Raw genomic sequence first — 15646 nt, forward strand, 5'->3', positions numbered from 1 at the left:
GGCGCTTAAATGCTGTGTAATTGCGAAAGAACTCTCGCGTCTGTTTGGATCGACGTGTGCATGCGGTAGTTTTGTGCTCTCCTTTGTGCATTCGCGCTAATCCGCGGTCCGGCACTTGAAGCAGCGAGAGCGAAAATCCCACAATTTATAATTCAAAGCCTCTCAACGCGCAGGATCCCATTAGCAAGCAACCTGCTCTCGGCGCAGACACACATCTGTGCTGCTGCTGCCGCCGCCGCCTAAACGCACTCGCGCGGTGATCAATTTTTAATTCGCTGCTGCACATATTAGCAGGGGTTGACCACAAGTGCACTCGAGTGGGTAATGATATGCCAGACAAGCCTCAGCATGCCCTCCGATCATCAACTGCAGCTTCATATTAAAATACAAATATAATCTTGTGACTAAATTAATCCTCCTGAAAATCAATAAAATTAAATTTAAAAATTAGGGGAGATTCAAAATTACATAATATTCATCAATTTTATTGTAATAGACTTTGAATAAAAAATAAAAAATGGTAATTTTACTAATTTTAAATTATTCTCGGTTTTAAAAAATAAAATTGGTCCCAACAAAAGGAAATGCATTTGAACTCAGAAATGCCCTAATTTGAATTATTTTTGAAATCAGCAGAGTTAAAAGTGTAAATCTCGGATCATTGAGGCCAAACACTATAACTCCATTTTTTTTTTAAAGACTCATTTTTTTCATGTCTGCTTTTGCCAATTATTTTTCTGAACGTTTAAAATTAAGTCGCAAGCAATACAAATTTTATGGAATTTTTATTGCTGTTCAAATTTTCGTCCCATTAAAATTTAACAGCTTTTTTTGAACAATAAAAAAAATACTTCAGTTAAAATCGCAAACGTTTTCTGCAATTTGTATTTATTTTTTCTTTTCTTTCATTTTTGAATGGATGTCAATTTTAAAGTGTTCTCATACTATAGCGTAAATGGAAAACAACAGTGGTTTGCTGCGGAAACACAAAAAGTCTTTGTAAATTTTTTCTCAATTTGTTCAGATTAATCAGCAAACCCAAATAAATCGAATGATTTGGTATTGTTTATAAGGCTACTTTTTAATTGTAATTTTTTTTTAATCCATTGAGCTTTTTATTAACTACGAAATTTCTTGTAAAAACCAATATTTGAATGAAAATTATTGTTATTATGGGAATTAGTAAATTTTATCAATACCTGAATTACCGCTCATTAATTTATCATTGATTTTCCACCCTTCCACCATCCTGGGTGGGCCAGTCCGGGTCTGGAGAGTGTGCTGAGCATGTTGTCGCTTTGTTTATTTTTCGGTTATCACTGGATGGATGGGGCTGGATGATGTGCGTCGCTCTCTGGCTGCTAGCGAAAGCTCCCCCCGCGTTGCTGCTGCTGAATTATTCCTCGTCCCCATCGCACAGAGAGAAAGGCAGAGCAGGGGCTGCTCCGCGCTTCGCCCATTTTAAAATGCTAATAGATTTCCAGATTAAACTTTGATCAGCCCCCATGCCACGCGGGCTGCTTTTATCGACGGAATTATTTACAGGTGATCCGCATGCAATATGCATTTCTCTCGTCGTGTGTCATTGATTCTTTTCTTTCCGCGCTTATATCTATTATGAGAGCGGAACCCCCTCCGACGAGGGGGAGGAAGATTATTTTATATGCGCCGTGTGTAATTGTGATGTTATAGGACAGATTAGCTGCTCATAATTCCCTCGTAGGGCAGAAAAAATAGAGCGAAAGGCTGATGTTGTTATTATATGCGAAGGATATAGAAAAAGTGTTTGTTTGTGCAAAACGTCGCGTCCCCCAGATGAGAGGCAGAGTCACGACGATAGGGGTGAAAAAATGGAGAGAGGAAGTTGCGAAGTCCAACGTTTATTTTCTTTGTAATAAATTTTAAAAATGCCATGTAGTTGAAAATAAAATATTTTTCTAACTTTCTTAGTCAATTACATAAATACATAATATTATAAATTTGCAATTTTTATTAATTATTTTTATGAAAATCTATTAGATGTGAAAGACATTGAATTAGATGTAAGTATTGGTTTGGCCAATGGGAAAAGTGGTAAAAAGTTGTATTATTTGGAGAAAAGGAGAGCAGTATAAATTGAAAGTTTCCAAGTTATTTGAATTGGCATTTTCACTGAATAAATTTGTCAAGCAACGACCCAAGAATTTTTATGAAAATTTGTTCAAATGTAGCCTCAAAAAATGCAAAATCTTAATATATGAGGAAGGAATAATAATAATTTATGTTTAGGAATATTCGGCTATATTTTTGCAGATATTATTTTTATTCTTGAATAAGAACTATTTTGGCATATAATCTTAAGACAAGTGGCAACAACAATGGGAGTCATTTTTTGCAATTATTAGCAAACAATTTCTAATTTTAATCATCATTCTTAAAGAGATTTAATTTCACTATCAAAATATGGTGTCCTAAAATGAGAAAATTTAATTTTTTATAAAGAAACCAAGAATAAGTATTAGTGTCTAAATTTACTCTCGCTGGACTAAAAAAAATCGATCCCACCTTAGCATTAATATTTCCACTTTTATTTAAACTTCACTTTCAAGTAAATGAAGAGTTTGGACTTTTTCCACGATCATGTCAAGTGATCTAAAGTGTCAAATCACTCTTACAAAAAATTCACTTATTTATTTCATTTTTTTGGCCCAACGCACACTTTGTTCGACTCTATCTATGTATAATAATATCATAAGAAAAGTTAAACATTAACAATTTTACCCCCTCAATATCCTTTTTATATAGAAAATATCAATGCCTTCAAAAGTTCAAAGTCGTGAAAAAATCCTCGTTTATCGCAAATTGAGTTCATAGGTTAGCTTCAAAAATCTCCATTTAACCTTATAATTTTATATATAGATTCAAGAAAGTTAAAATATTTACTTAGAAAAAACGCTACTGTAGTAATAATGTGTCTTTATGATTTTGCAATTTTTACGATTTAATTTTGCTTCTCTACAAAGGGAAAATGCGTCAAAGAACTGCAGAGGATTTTCCTCTCTACTTTTTCGTCTTCACTCTCGACTTGTGTGTATTTGATGTAGGACAAGAGTGAGGGCAGAAAAGGGGTCGGAAAGCCCGCACACCGAGTTTTTTTTCTCATTGCTCTGATTCGGTGATCGACTGCTGTCGTCGCCGCCGCACGGAGACACACATGAATAATGCACCCCGCGACTGACTGACTGACTTTCCGCCGCGTCGAGCACCTTTGCTCTCCACTAACAATATATGCACGCCGCGCACAAACACACTCAAGTCGTTTTTTTTCTTTCTAAATCGTTCGATAAAAGCAGAGAGTCGATAAACGAGCGTGAAATATTAATTGCAGATCCGTCTCGCTTTATCTGCGCACATCAGCAGTGCGAGGATTTGATTTAAAAGACTTTTCTTCACTCTGTAGTGGGAGAGAAGAGCTTTTGCGTTAAAAAGAAAATGATTGCAAAATCCATTTGCAAATAAATTTGAATTACTTCATATATTTTTACCTTTGTAAAAATTAAATTAGTACTGTGACTAATCGCCTTGACGTGGAATTACCTTCCGAGACAATGAGATATTTGAGACAAAGCCGGTGTAAAGTAAATAAAGTAATTAATATGATTTAAAAAGAAAAACTGAATTCCATGATAAGTTTGCTCTTCCCAATTTTAACGACAGGACACATATATCTAAAATAGTGACACTTGTAGTTTGAGGTTCCAATATAATATTATTAACTTTCCTTCAATTTTTTTGCAGAAAAAATTTGTAAGTTTGCTGGCAAATAAATAAGATTTAAATTTTTATCTTGCATTGTTTCAGTTTATTATTCATTTCGATTATTTAATTTTCTAATTCTTAGGAAATAATTTAACTGTTTGTATTTATTTCAATTATATACGGTTTAATATAATAAAATGCAGTACATTTCCGTCTTTAATTTCTATCTTACAGTCAATAGCATCATTTTCAGTCTCTATTTTTTTTTCAAACGTGTGTTTCAGTCAAAAAGGGAGGGATGCGCCGTTCCTGTGTGTGTCTCTCTCTCTCGGTCTCTATCACTCATTCATGAATAATTTGGATCGGAAACGAGGGACGAAGGCCCACGCAGGGGTTGGCGCTGACGTCCAATCAATTTGTTTTGCGGCTCTAATTATGCCTCGACAGCCACTTTTCGCGCAAATCCCCCGAAAATCCGGCCAAATTACTACAACATTTTCCCCCTCCGAAACTTTTTCCTGCCAATATACATTTTTTTTATTTTCGCAAACGAAAAGCTTTTTGCATTCGCCGCACGCACGGTGCGAGTTGGCTCGCGAGTTGGCGGGCATTCCGGCAGAGGCGACACAATCTGGAGGTGGAAATCCACGCCTGGCTAAAAATATTTAATGCCCATTTCGCAGCAATCTCACAATGAGAGAGACACGGGCGGGCTGGCTGTTAGCGCAATACTAATAAAAGCGGCCAGGACTTTACGACGGCTTTGCAGTTATTATGGTAGCCAGCGCGGACGCCTGCCTCTCTGCGCGATGCTTTTTGTTTTTTGATGAGGCAGCCCTGCTTTTATAGTGCAGGAACTTATTATTAGTGAGACAGACGGAAACGCTGGAAATTCGCGCTTCCTGCATTAAACTTTTAGTTGCAAATTTTAAAACTTTGCGTAAAATGTCTCTTTAAGATACAATTATGTTAGTTTTATTTTTTATTTTTTTGAGAAGTTAAATAGTTTTTTTGGGATTTATTTATATTATTTTAAATATTAGTGAGGAAATTGAAGACGTTCAAGTTCCATGATAATCCACAAAGATCAAAACTGAAGAAATTTGGATATTACAATATATATTTTTTTAAATAGGTTAGTTTTACAATAAAATAACTCTCAGCTTTGATATACAAAAATAAAAGCTAAATACATAAAAAAGCTAATATGCAGCGAATTTGTAGCAAATATTAGAAACTAATTACTACATCTTTACAATTTGTCTGCATCTCAAGGGAAAGGTAAAACGACAGTAAAGTAGTTTGCACCTATAAATCTTTTTTATCAAAAAATTAAATTATTGGTATTGCTTAAATAATACTTTATACTTTATTGATAAAAATGGTATTAAGAAATAATTCATTGTAAGACCCAAACATACACCATATTTTATTTTGATTAAAAATACATTGATAAAAAATATTTGGCTAAATATTTAGAAAGCTTTGTACTCCCTTCAAATCATTGATGAGTTGTCGTGGGAGAGGGAATGCAAAATTTCTTGTGGATTTTTTTTTTAAATTTCCTAGTGAGAATGAAAAAAATATAAATATAAAATTAGGTTTTGAATGGCTGAATTAGATAATAATTGCTGTAGAAATTTTTACAAATAAACGAAAATTTAGCTACTGGTACAAGGCCAGCATTTAGGGAAAAATTTTTAACATAAGATTTTGGGCCTAAAAATTAGTCGCAGTTTTCTTCTCTATGTCTGGTACATTATCGACAATCCATTCCAAATAGTTTGTTACATCGGTGTAAAGAGAGTAGAAATCGGGGTTGCAAACTACGGTGAATTCCATAGACGCCACTTCGATTTTTTTTGGAAGAGCGGAACTGGTGATTCCACGCAAATAGTGCTTGCCTTTCTTGTAAATGGTTAAGCCGCCACCACTGTCGCCAACGCAATTTGCTGCAACTGAAATTTTGTTTAAATAATTGTCACGAAACCGTTCAAATTGATTGATTTTACCAGGTGGTTTGCCGGCGCAAAAATTCATCGTGGGCTTTAAATTCTTCCCAAAGAATTTCTTGTTTTGCAAAAAGCAGGCTTGGTGCGACGGAATTTCAACTTCCACCTTTTTCAATTGATGAGATCTTTGTCTCTCCTCAGTCAGGCCAAAACCAGCAACCTAAATTTAAATCAATCCATTATGTGACCACAATAAAGATCATGCATAAATAGAGATTAATAATTTCACCTCTCCTAATTGATCAGTTATGTTTTCAATACTATAATCATCGTCCCACAAACAGGCTGGATGCACTAATTCATTAAAATTTGTCTCGTTGGAGTCAAAAAGTAGCAGTGCAATGTCGTTTTCATAATAGAAATTGTGTGGGTTGTAGTCCGGGTGGACAAGTATATCTTTAGCCTGAAAGACGTTTTTGAAATATTTATGGTCTGATTCAAAATTTTGCGAAAAAAAATGTTTAGCGTCTCACGAGGAAAGACTGCCTTGGCTCTTTAGTATCTTCGGCGTCATATTTTCCTAAATTCACCTCGACCTGCTTTGCTTCTAGGGGTACCTTCTTGCCATTCACGTCCTCGTACAAACAATGAGCCGCTGTTAGATGAATTATTTTCAATTCAAATTATTATTTAATTAAATTTTTTCCTCTCTACCGGTCACTATGGCTGTTTTAGAAATTAAGGTTCCACCACACGCGTCATGCAAGATTCCCAGTTTTCCGTGCTGCGTCAAACTGGCGTGCCATGGAAGTTCTCCTCTCCTGCTTCCCTCGCCCCCAAATACCAGTCCGATGGGCTTCGCCTGCAGTTCTGTAGACCTGTACTTCTTCATTCTAGTGGCAACATTTAGTTCCTTCTGAACTTTTCCGCACCCTGGGAAGCTCTCGTATCCTGATTCAAAAACTGCAATACCTTGTCATAAGAATCCAAGCGAAAAATATATCAAGGAAATTTACGTCTTGGTTTTGCAGGTGGAATTTTCGGAAACAAGGACAGGTCAGGCGTCAAATTCACAACCTCCTCCAGCCATCCTCTTGCGTCTGCGTAAGTGTCCAAATGCTTTTCCCCGTCCAACATTTTAAATCTCCATATTCCTGTCAAGAAATGGCGAGTTGTGCCATTGTAATTTTTCCTATTTATCAGTAAATGTCCCCACGGATCTAAAATTAACAGAGATTGATATAAAATTAAAAATTTCCAAAGCTTCATTTGCAACTCTTCAAAAGTTATTTGAAAGTTTAACTATTTTAGACAATTTTAAATAAGTTACGAGCACACACTTTGAAAACAAAATTTTTCTTTTGAAGCTAAAAACAATGTTAAGAATACATGATTTCTTTGTACTTACTATCAGACGTGCACATTAGCTCTTCAAAATGATCACCCCAATATTGAATCAGCTCGTCGATTCCGACACTCAGTTTATTGATGCAGCAATCTTCTGGCTTCAGAAGTGTCATATTTCGGATACTCTACAACAGAATATTTATAAAATTCGAAAAAAAGTTCTAATACTCACAAAGTCATATTGACGAAATATGTTCAGGACATAAAAGTCATCAGGAATTACGTGGCCGTTGTAAAGGCAAAGTGGAAGCAAATTATTGCCATTTAAACTTAGATTAGTCATGGTCATCAACCAAAATCTTTTATCGTTCAAATGTGATTTCAAAGGTGTAACGCCCTTTGCCTGAAGTAATTTATGTCAGTATTTTTATTATTGTACTTTATATTGAACACATCTTGCCTTTGCGTCATTCAGTAGTTGCAATCCAAAACGGTTGCAATCTTGCTGTTCAATCTCTTGGCAGGATTCACCACCGAAAATCTGAATTTTTGATAAATTCGCGTTGTTCTCAAAGTATATAATTATTTCGTTGCATTCTAAAAGCCTCATTAGGATTGCAAATTTAAAAAGACAAATTTTGCATTCACATACCAAATAAAATAGCAGCTTTTTCAGAAATCAAATAGCCGAAGCAGTAAAGATCTCTGTCGTTCAATTTTGCAACAATAAACCAGGGTGGTGTGCTTGTTTTATTCATTTGCTCGGGAGACCAGATTCCACAGCCGTCAAAACTCAAATTTTCTTCTACTCCGAAATCTATGAATGGGAGTGTTATTTCACGTGTTCACAAATTATCAACCCTCAGCACCCCTCAAAATATTATAATTTAATCAATTACCTGGATCTTGAAAATTTGCTCGTCCCCTAGCTGGGCAAATTTTCACAATTTCTTGGTCACTGTTTTGCACTTGAATTTTTATGTCATTGAAAAGATTTTCTTTGCCTTGTGCAATGACAATTATGTGAGTGATTATTGCTATGCAATACAAAACTTGCCCAGTCATTTTCTCTCCACAATATTGATCCACGCTATAGAGTAAAAAATGACAAAAAAGTAATTTAATAAACAAATATTCAAGAATAATTGAAAGCGCTTTTATAAATTGAAATTCTTCTGTTATAAAAATTGACTCTTACCTCTTCAAAAGCCAACGACACACTGCCTGAAAATTATTTACAATTAATTAAAAAGTCTCGCATCTTCAAGGATACACGCGAGACAAAAAAATTATTGTCACGCCATTTAGCTTCCGGCTGCTTGTTCATAAAGTAGAGGGGCCTTATCAAGATGATAATTATTCCGGAATTAAGCGCCGTAGCGCACTTTCAGGAGGCAGTGTAGTGTTACCTATAATTATCACATACAATCATACAATCAGTCCTTGGAAAAAAAACTCATGCTATTTTTCAGCACTCCTGATTTATGTTAATTGAGTTTTGTTTTCCGTGCAATAAACAGCAAGGACAAACAATTTAAATCTAAAATATTATGAAAAATCAAAAATACTGAAATTTTTATCAACTATTAATAAAACAAAAAATAAATACTCTCCATTTGCTACGAAATAAATAATGAACACCGCGACTAAATTTTGAAAGACGCTGGGATATTTAAATTTGAAATGTTTTGAAATATTTACAAAAGAAGCGATGAAAAAAAAAATCAAAATTCTCCTTTCAAAATAAAAGGTGCTAGATTGGTATTTTTATGTTATCAAGGAAAAAAAATATATATATATAATATATATGTGATTATTCAGCACATAAATTTTATCTCCAAATCTAATGTAACGTCTATTGCCTGATTTTTGTGGAAAAAGGAAAAAATGAAAAACTTGAGTAATAAAGGTAGAAAAATTTATTACAAAAAAAAAAAAAAAAATTAAATTCAGATTATAAAATTGTATTAATTATACTTTTCATTCTTGTTGAAGCCAATCCTCCTTTATAAAATCAGACAGCCTTTCGCCTATCATGATCGAAGCGGCGTTTGTGTTTGCTGAAATAATCTTTGGCATAATTGACGCGTCCGCCACTCGCAGCCCTTTAATGCCGTGCACCTTCAGCCTTGGGTTGACCACAGAGTCGGCAGGGTCGGGTCCCATCTTGCAGGTGCCAACAGGGTGGTAAAGAGTTAAACCAATATGACGCAAGCAGCACTCGTAATACTCGTCACTCTGCTTTTCGTGTTTTCCGCTGCACGGCTTGTAATCGTCGGTGATTTCAGTTCCCAGGGCGCGCATCGTTTCCGTCTCGCCGAACTTTTTGAAATACTTGATACTTTCTATCATGGTTTTCACGTCGTCCTCGTGCGTCAGGTAATTTGGAGTAATTATCGGTCTGTCAGAGACGCTTGCCGATTTAAGTTTAATTTCGCCCACACTCTTGGGCCGTAGAAGAGAGATCAAAGGAATTAGTGAGGCGCCCTTTTTATTGATCTGTTTAAAGTACTCATAGGTCTCCTTGTTGTAACCCTGAGAATACAACCACACGGGCAACATTTGCTGATCGTCCTCCGGTATTAGCAAGTGGTGGATTTCGATGTCGGGCCGATTTTTGTCTTTGTTCAACGGTGTATTAACGAAACCGGTGAAGTCACCAGTGCCTATGGAGGCCAAATCACCTCTGCGATAAAAGAGATACTGATACAGGTCGTCCCTCAATTTGTTCTTGGGGTTGGGGATTTTAGCGTGCAGACCCGTTAGAGACAAATAAGTGCCAGAGAACATAAAGTGGTCTTGCAAGTTTTTGCCCACGGGCAGGTCGGCGTGCACGGTAATGCCCAGTTCCTCGAGGTGATCCTTCGGTCCGATTCCGGAGAGCATTAAAATCTGCGGCGAATTCGTGGCGCCCGCGGACAAAATCACTTCCCCTTTTACTGCTACGAAATGAGAACTTCCATCTTTTTCAAATTCAACCCCGACTACTCTGTTATCCTCCAAACGCAATTTGGTGACGTGCGAGTTTTTTGACACGTGCAGATTATCTCTGTCCTTGGCTGGAGTCAAAAACGCTTTAGCTGTGTTCATTCTTTCACAGTTTTTCTGCGTCGAAGGAAGGCGACCGTATCCCACAGGGGTAGCGCTATTCAAATCCACGTGCTCGTAGCCCAACTCTTTGGCCGCCTTGAAAAACAAAGGGATCACATTCATCTGCTCGAGAGGATATTTCTGGGCGCTCAGCAAACCACCTTTCGAGTGAAATTCGTCTTCAATCTCTCCGTCCTCCGACTTTTTGAAGTATTTCAATACCTCTTCGTAGCCCCATCCCGTGTTTCCCATTTTTTCCCACTCGTCGTAGTCCTCTTTGTTTCCCCGAACGTACAACATGGCGTTTATAGACGAAGAGCCACCGAGCGCTTTTCCCCGCGGCCAGTAGCAGCGGCCGCCTTGCATTCCCAGGCACGTTTTGCCGTCTGGCTCCGACCAAAGTTCCCAATCTTCACTTCCATGCTGGAGACCAATTGCCAAACCGGGAATGTCCGTGGTCATCCCGGGGTCATCGCCCGCCTCCAGAAGCAGCACGTTCCATTTTTCAATTTCGGTCAGTCGACTTGCAATAGCCGAACCGGCACTGCCGGCACCAATTACAATAAAATCGTACTCGGGCAGCAGAAGTGTGCTGGAAACGTCTTTGGGGTACTGGGCCGGGTTGCCCAGTTGACATTGTGCGTTCAGAACGGCGTTGACCAAACCGGCAAAAAGTACTGTCGCGGCGCCCCCACCATTTGGGTATGGGCAAGGATGCTGGATGCAGTTGCTCGCGTTCTCCATTTTTGATAAGTCGTCAGAGCTTTAACAAAAATTATAATTACATTGTAGATTGGAAAATTAAATTAGAAAAATAAAGATTAAATTTTTTTATATTGCATCAACCTCTGAAGAAACTCGTTTTGAGAGCCTGAAGAGGCTTAATGAAAGTTATTAAACTAAATTACATTTTATTTTAAAATTTAAATTACTCTAGTTATTTAAAAAAAAATTGTTCTTTTTTGCAAAACTTTTTATAAATTCTACCTGCAGCAGCTGGCAAGTTGATTTTTGTTTAGCCTCTTCCTTATCAATGAGCAGCCTCGTAATCTTTGTTTGCTGTTTGCTGGTGAACCCAAAAACTGACTGAGCGAGTTTTTTTTTGTATAGTTAGTTCTGCGTCTCGCCACACACTTATTATGCACTTACGTCACATGAAAGTTGCAAGTAAAATTATGCTCTGCGATGCTTAAGATAAAAAATTTAGGGCTTGGCTATATGGCCTATTTGCATTTAAAACGTAAAGCATTTACACATAAAATAAAATTGAGAGAATTGGGAGCTAATATTTTATCATAAATAGCGCCCAACAGCAAACTGTTGCAAGTAAAAATAAAAACATAAAGCACTATAATATTTTAACAGGAATAAATGGACAAATATAGGCTAACAATATTATTGCTGGTTAATAAAGAACGACATAAATTAAAAATTAATGCTAAAATATTGATTGTAAAATAATAATTATTCTCAGTATATTAAAGTTCTTTATTACATTAATTAAAATTTCTCAATTTTTCTAGCTCAAAATTCCAGTGTTAACTAAATTGTAGCACCGTCTGATTTTTTTTTTTAAATTATAATTTAACACCGAGCTCTCCTTCTAATTGATATCTGGGACACTTTTAACAATCCAGTCCAAATAATTTGTTACGTCGGTGAACAGAGAATAATATTCCGAGTTGCAAACTTTCATCCTCATGCCATTTACGACTTTTTCTTTCAAGGGAGCGGAACTTGTGATTCCCCGTAGATAATGTCTACCGTGGTTGTAAATCATTAAACCTCCGCCGCTGTCGCCAACGCAAGTCGCTGCTTCTAAATTTCAAAGATTTAAAATTTATAAATTAAGCTATTGAATAAATTTATTTACGGCGCAGTCTCCCAGCACAAAAATTGAGCGTCGGCTTTAGATATTTCCGGTAAAATAGTTTATGCTGCGAAAAGCACGTCCGATGTGAGACAATGTTGAGGTCCACTTTTTGCAAAATTGTAGCGCGGGTTCCTTCTGCAGTCAAGCCCCAACCAGCAACCTTGGATATTTATTTAAAATTTGGATCGATCAGATTAATTATTTTTATTTTACCTCTGCAAATTCGCTGGTAACGCTTTCAATGTCAGAACCTTTATTCCACAAACACACAGGCTGTACCATGTCATTGAACGAGAAATTGTTTGTATCAAAAATTAGCAAGGCGATGTCATTTTCGAAGTTGTTTGCTGAATGGTTATAAGCAGAATGAACCAGTACCTCTTTTGGCTGAAAATTGTTTTGCTTAATTTTAGTTTTAATTCTATAAAAATAAATTTCTCACGAAATAAGACTGCCTGGATGGTTCCAAGTCATTGGATTTGGAGGAATCATATTTTCCGAGGGTCACCTCGACCAGGCTTGGTCTCAGTTTTTCATACCTTCCGCTTACTTCCTCAAACAAACAATGAGCCGCTGGGGTTTTTTTTTTACCAAAATTAGTTTCTATTTTAAAAATTCACTCTTATTTTTTCTACCGGTCAAAATAGCTGTTTTAGAAATTAATGTGCCACCACATGTGTCAATGACGATTCCACTCTTGCCATGGACACTCAAACTAGCGTGCCATGGAGTTGCTCCTTTTTGGTCAGTGACGCCCCCAAATACAAGGCCTGTGGGCCGCAGGTCGTCGGTTGTCCTAGTGCGCCTTCTTGCAATGTTCTGTCTGATCTGCACTTTTCCGCAGTCTGGGAAGCTGAGTCCGGAACTAAAATCTACGCAAGAATGATCTTTTTTAAGTGATTTGCAAATCACTTTGAATCTCACTCGTTGGTAATTTCGGTGCTGGAGTTTGTGGAATCACAGACAAGTCCGGCGCCAATGAAATGACCTCGTTCAACCAGGCGTTTACATCCGCAAATGACCCAAACTGATCATGCCCGGCGCTCATCCTAAAACTCAGTAGGCCTCTCAAATAGTGGCGAGTTACTCCATTCAGAAGTTTTCTATTTATTAAGACTCGTTGGTACCACGAATCTAACAAGTGTTGCAAAATTTAAATTATAGCTGGCAATTTGAACGCTAACTTGAATAAAAATTGAATCGTAATTTTAAATTTATTTCAATTTTTGAAGATATTAAATTTTTTTATAAATAGAAAAAATTATTTTTACTAGTGCATATTTGTTCCTCAAAGTGTTCTCGCCAATATGGAATTATTTCATCAAAGCCATCATCATTATTGTTGACACAACAATCCTCCGGCGATGGAAATTTCACGTTACGGATCCTCTACATATTTTTTTTTTAATTCTTGTACTTTTGCAAATTGCATACTCACGGTGCTAGATCCATAGTAGAAATTTTCGGTGCTCAAGTCGTCAGAGTTGTCACGGTTGTAAATACAAATTGGCACTAAGACATTGTTCTGCAATCTTATTTTACTTGTGACCATCAACCAAAACTTTTCTTTTGAAGAATGCGAACGCAAAGGTGTCACACTGACTGCCTGAAATGATTAAAATACGCATAAAACTTTTATATCAAATTATTATTTTAAATTTCCTCAATAAAAAAAATCAATATGCTTAAACCTGATTTGGATTAATGAAATATTTTTCCCAAAGCATTATACAGATGAATTAATTTGTATTTTTTTTTTATCAATTTGCTAAAGGGCCGGCGTCCATGCATAAGATCTTAAGGCTAAAGAAATTTATTGCTTAAGTTCTGAATTTACTTTTAGGAGGATATTCTTTTGTTTGCTTTGTATTCTTACCTTTGCATCTCGCAGCAGTAGCCTATTATAGTGGCATCCTTGTTCGTCGTCATTGCAGGACTCGCCACCGAAAATCTGAATTTCGTCAACACTTTCCGGGTTCTCAAAATAATTTGATGATTCATCACAATCTGCGCAATACATAGTAGTTAAGATATTAAATGAAGCAAAATAAAATGTTGATTTTAGATTATATACAATATAAAATAGCAGTTCTAGCAGAAATCAATAATCCCCAACAATAGTGACTATCATCTTTCCTCTTTGTAGCTATAAACCAGGGCGGTCTGTTTTTTTCTTTTGTTGGGTCAGGTGTCCAAATGCCACACCCATCAAAACTCAGGTTTCCTTCTCCTCCGAAATCTTAATTGAAAATAAAAATGTCTCAATAGTTTTACACAAATTTTCGAGCATACCTGGAGCTGGAAATTTTTTTCTAGCCCTAGCTGGACAAACATAAGTCACTGTTTTCGTTTGAGAGTAGATATCCTTCTCTTGCTTAATTTTTTCAATGAAAAATTCGCGGTTGGCTTCGGGTCCATTGTGTCCGTTAGCAAAGAAAATCCCGGAGGCACATACTATGGTCAAAAATAAAGCTTGCCCTTGCATATCTTTTGCATTTGCATGTTGTTAATAAGCTGAAATTGTAAAATGGAGTTATTATTTAGGTTGTCGCAAAAAGAATCTGCCTACACACTTATTTGTGATGCTGTTTGGCATTAAAATATTTAGCAACAACAAAAAGGCAAAACTCTAGCTGCTTTTTGTTGCACGATTATTTTCTTCCAGGAAGGTTGTTAAAAGAACATTATTATTGCCGTGAACTCGTCATAAAAACATGCTTTGTGAAAGGTCACAGGGTCATCGCTATGACGAAATTTCTTGGAATATATTCATGTCAATTTTAAATGGCCAGAGTCCTCCGATAATAAATAAGTCGCTTATTTACAAATTAATATCGTTGCCGTCGCGAGAAAATTTTGGATCTTTCCTGTTCTCATATGAAAAAATGTGACAGATGGCCTGACTGGCCTGAGCTATTTTCTGCAACAATAATTATTTGTATGATAAACGCACACGCAGGAGTTAATAAATTAAATGGAATAAACTAATAATGCTCATGGTACTGAAATCCTGCAGTTGAAACTTTTAAACTTCGATGAGAGATGAGTGGCGAAATTTTCATATAAGTGAGACCGACAACAACCTAAAAATGGGCTTTTCTGGGGACTTTTCTGATAAAAAATAAAAAATTAGAATTATTAATTCTCAGTTGATACTGCAATAAACAATTTGAAAATATGACAGCCCTTTAAATCAATAAAATAATGAAAATAATTTCCAAGATGTATTTTTCGCTCTTTAAAATTAATTCTAGAGGTAAATATAAATTAACACAACATACCTCTGCAGCGAATGACGGACAACTGATTTTATAGTGCTGGAGGAGCTATGCGTTTTCCAGACCAGACTCTGTTATGACTCGATCTGCCTTTCAAATGGTTAGTGGTGGGGAAAACTTGTTTACAAATTAGATGAGTTCTTGGTCTTTGATCTGTTCAGCAAGATACTACATATTTAAATGATACGAGTTTAGTTCAAAATTATGAGCACAATCTGAGCTTTCTAAAATCATCATGAATTTTTTTAACTCTATTGAGATGTAAGACTAACAAATTAATGAGTCAATCAAATTGAAAAAAAAAACAGTTTTGCTTTTTCATGCATCAGCTCATCTTTAATTCAATCCAATAAAGGATCATCACTCCC

At 36.2% G+C, this 15646-nt stretch overlaps 3 protein-coding genes across 3 annotated transcripts; all 3 read right to left on the reverse strand.

Moving 5' to 3' along the window:
* Nucleotides 1–5148: 5148 nt before the first annotated feature.
* Nucleotides 5149–8537, reverse strand: LOC132192438 (uncharacterized). Its single transcript, XM_059612402.1, has 12 exons — nt 8236–8537; nt 7937–8127; nt 7690–7854; nt 7498–7634; nt 7270–7440; nt 7099–7222; nt 6707–6910; nt 6405–6653; nt 6224–6345; nt 5980–6153; nt 5751–5910; nt 5149–5696 (listed from the first exon to the last, which is right to left on the reverse strand). The coding sequence occupies exons 2-12, from the start codon at nt 8100–8102 to the stop codon at nt 5458–5460; spliced, it is 1911 nt and encodes a 636-aa protein (XP_059468385.1). The 5' UTR covers nt 8103–8127; nt 8236–8537; the 3' UTR covers nt 5149–5457.
* A 407-nt stretch (nt 8538–8944) lies between these two features.
* LOC132192380 (glucose dehydrogenase [FAD, quinone]-like) lies at nt 8945–11441 on the reverse strand. The gene is made up of 2 exons (XM_059612314.1): nt 11115–11441; nt 8945–10890 (listed from the first exon to the last, which is right to left on the reverse strand). The coding sequence occupies exon 2, from the start codon at nt 10869–10871 to the stop codon at nt 9018–9020; it is 1854 nt and encodes a 617-aa protein (XP_059468297.1). The 5' UTR covers nt 10872–10890; nt 11115–11441; the 3' UTR covers nt 8945–9017.
* A 137-nt stretch (nt 11442–11578) lies between these two features.
* Nucleotides 11579–15388, reverse strand: LOC132192379 (uncharacterized). Its single transcript, XM_059612312.1, has 12 exons — nt 15282–15388; nt 14293–14514; nt 14075–14239; nt 13877–14007; nt 13439–13606; nt 13272–13389; nt 12925–13134; nt 12636–12872; nt 12443–12573; nt 12214–12387; nt 12001–12160; nt 11579–11945 (listed from the first exon to the last, which is right to left on the reverse strand). Exons 2-12 carry the CDS (start codon nt 14483–14485, stop codon nt 11731–11733), a joined length of 1902 nt encoding a protein of 633 aa, XP_059468295.1. The 5' UTR covers nt 14486–14514; nt 15282–15388; the 3' UTR covers nt 11579–11730.
* Between the last annotated feature and the right edge of the window lie 258 nt (nt 15389–15646).

Source organism: Neocloeon triangulifer, unplaced genomic scaffold (assembly GCF_031216515.1).
Source record: "Neocloeon triangulifer isolate White Clay Creek 2 clone unplaced genomic scaffold, ASM3121651v1 ptg000003l, whole genome shotgun sequence".
NCBI classification, from domain to species: Eukaryota; Metazoa; Arthropoda; class Insecta; order Ephemeroptera; family Baetidae; genus Neocloeon; species Neocloeon triangulifer.

Excerpts from the sequence above, each read along its gene's own strand:
- LOC132192379 (XM_059612312.1), bottom strand. The coding sequence starts at position 14,485 with ATGCAAGGGCAAGCTTTATTTTTGACCATAGTATGTGCCTCCGGGATT. Across the intron at positions 14,240-14,292 it reads AAAAAAATTTCCAGCTCCAG|ATTTCGGAGGAGAAGGAAAC; the intron begins GTATGCTCGAAA and ends TTTTCAATTAAG. Across the intron at positions 13,607-13,876 it reads TACTGCTGCGAGATGCAAAG|GCAGTCAGTGTGACACCTTT; the intron begins GTAAGAATACAA and ends TAATCATTTCAG.
- LOC132192438 (XM_059612402.1), bottom strand. The coding sequence starts at position 8,102 with ATGACTGGGCAAGTTTTGTATTGCATAGCAATAATCACTCACATAATT. Across the intron at positions 7,223-7,269 it reads TATTTCGTCAATATGACTTT|AGTATCCGAAATATGACACT; the intron begins GTGAGTATTAGA and ends ATTCTGTTGTAG. Across the intron at positions 5,911-5,979 it reads TAACTGATCAATTAGGAGAG|GTTGCTGGTTTTGGCCTGAC; the intron begins GTGAAATTATTA and ends ATTTAAATTTAG.
- LOC132192380 (XM_059612314.1), bottom strand. The coding sequence starts at position 10,871 with ATGGAGAACGCGAGCAACTGCATCCAGCATCCTTGCCCATACCCAAAT.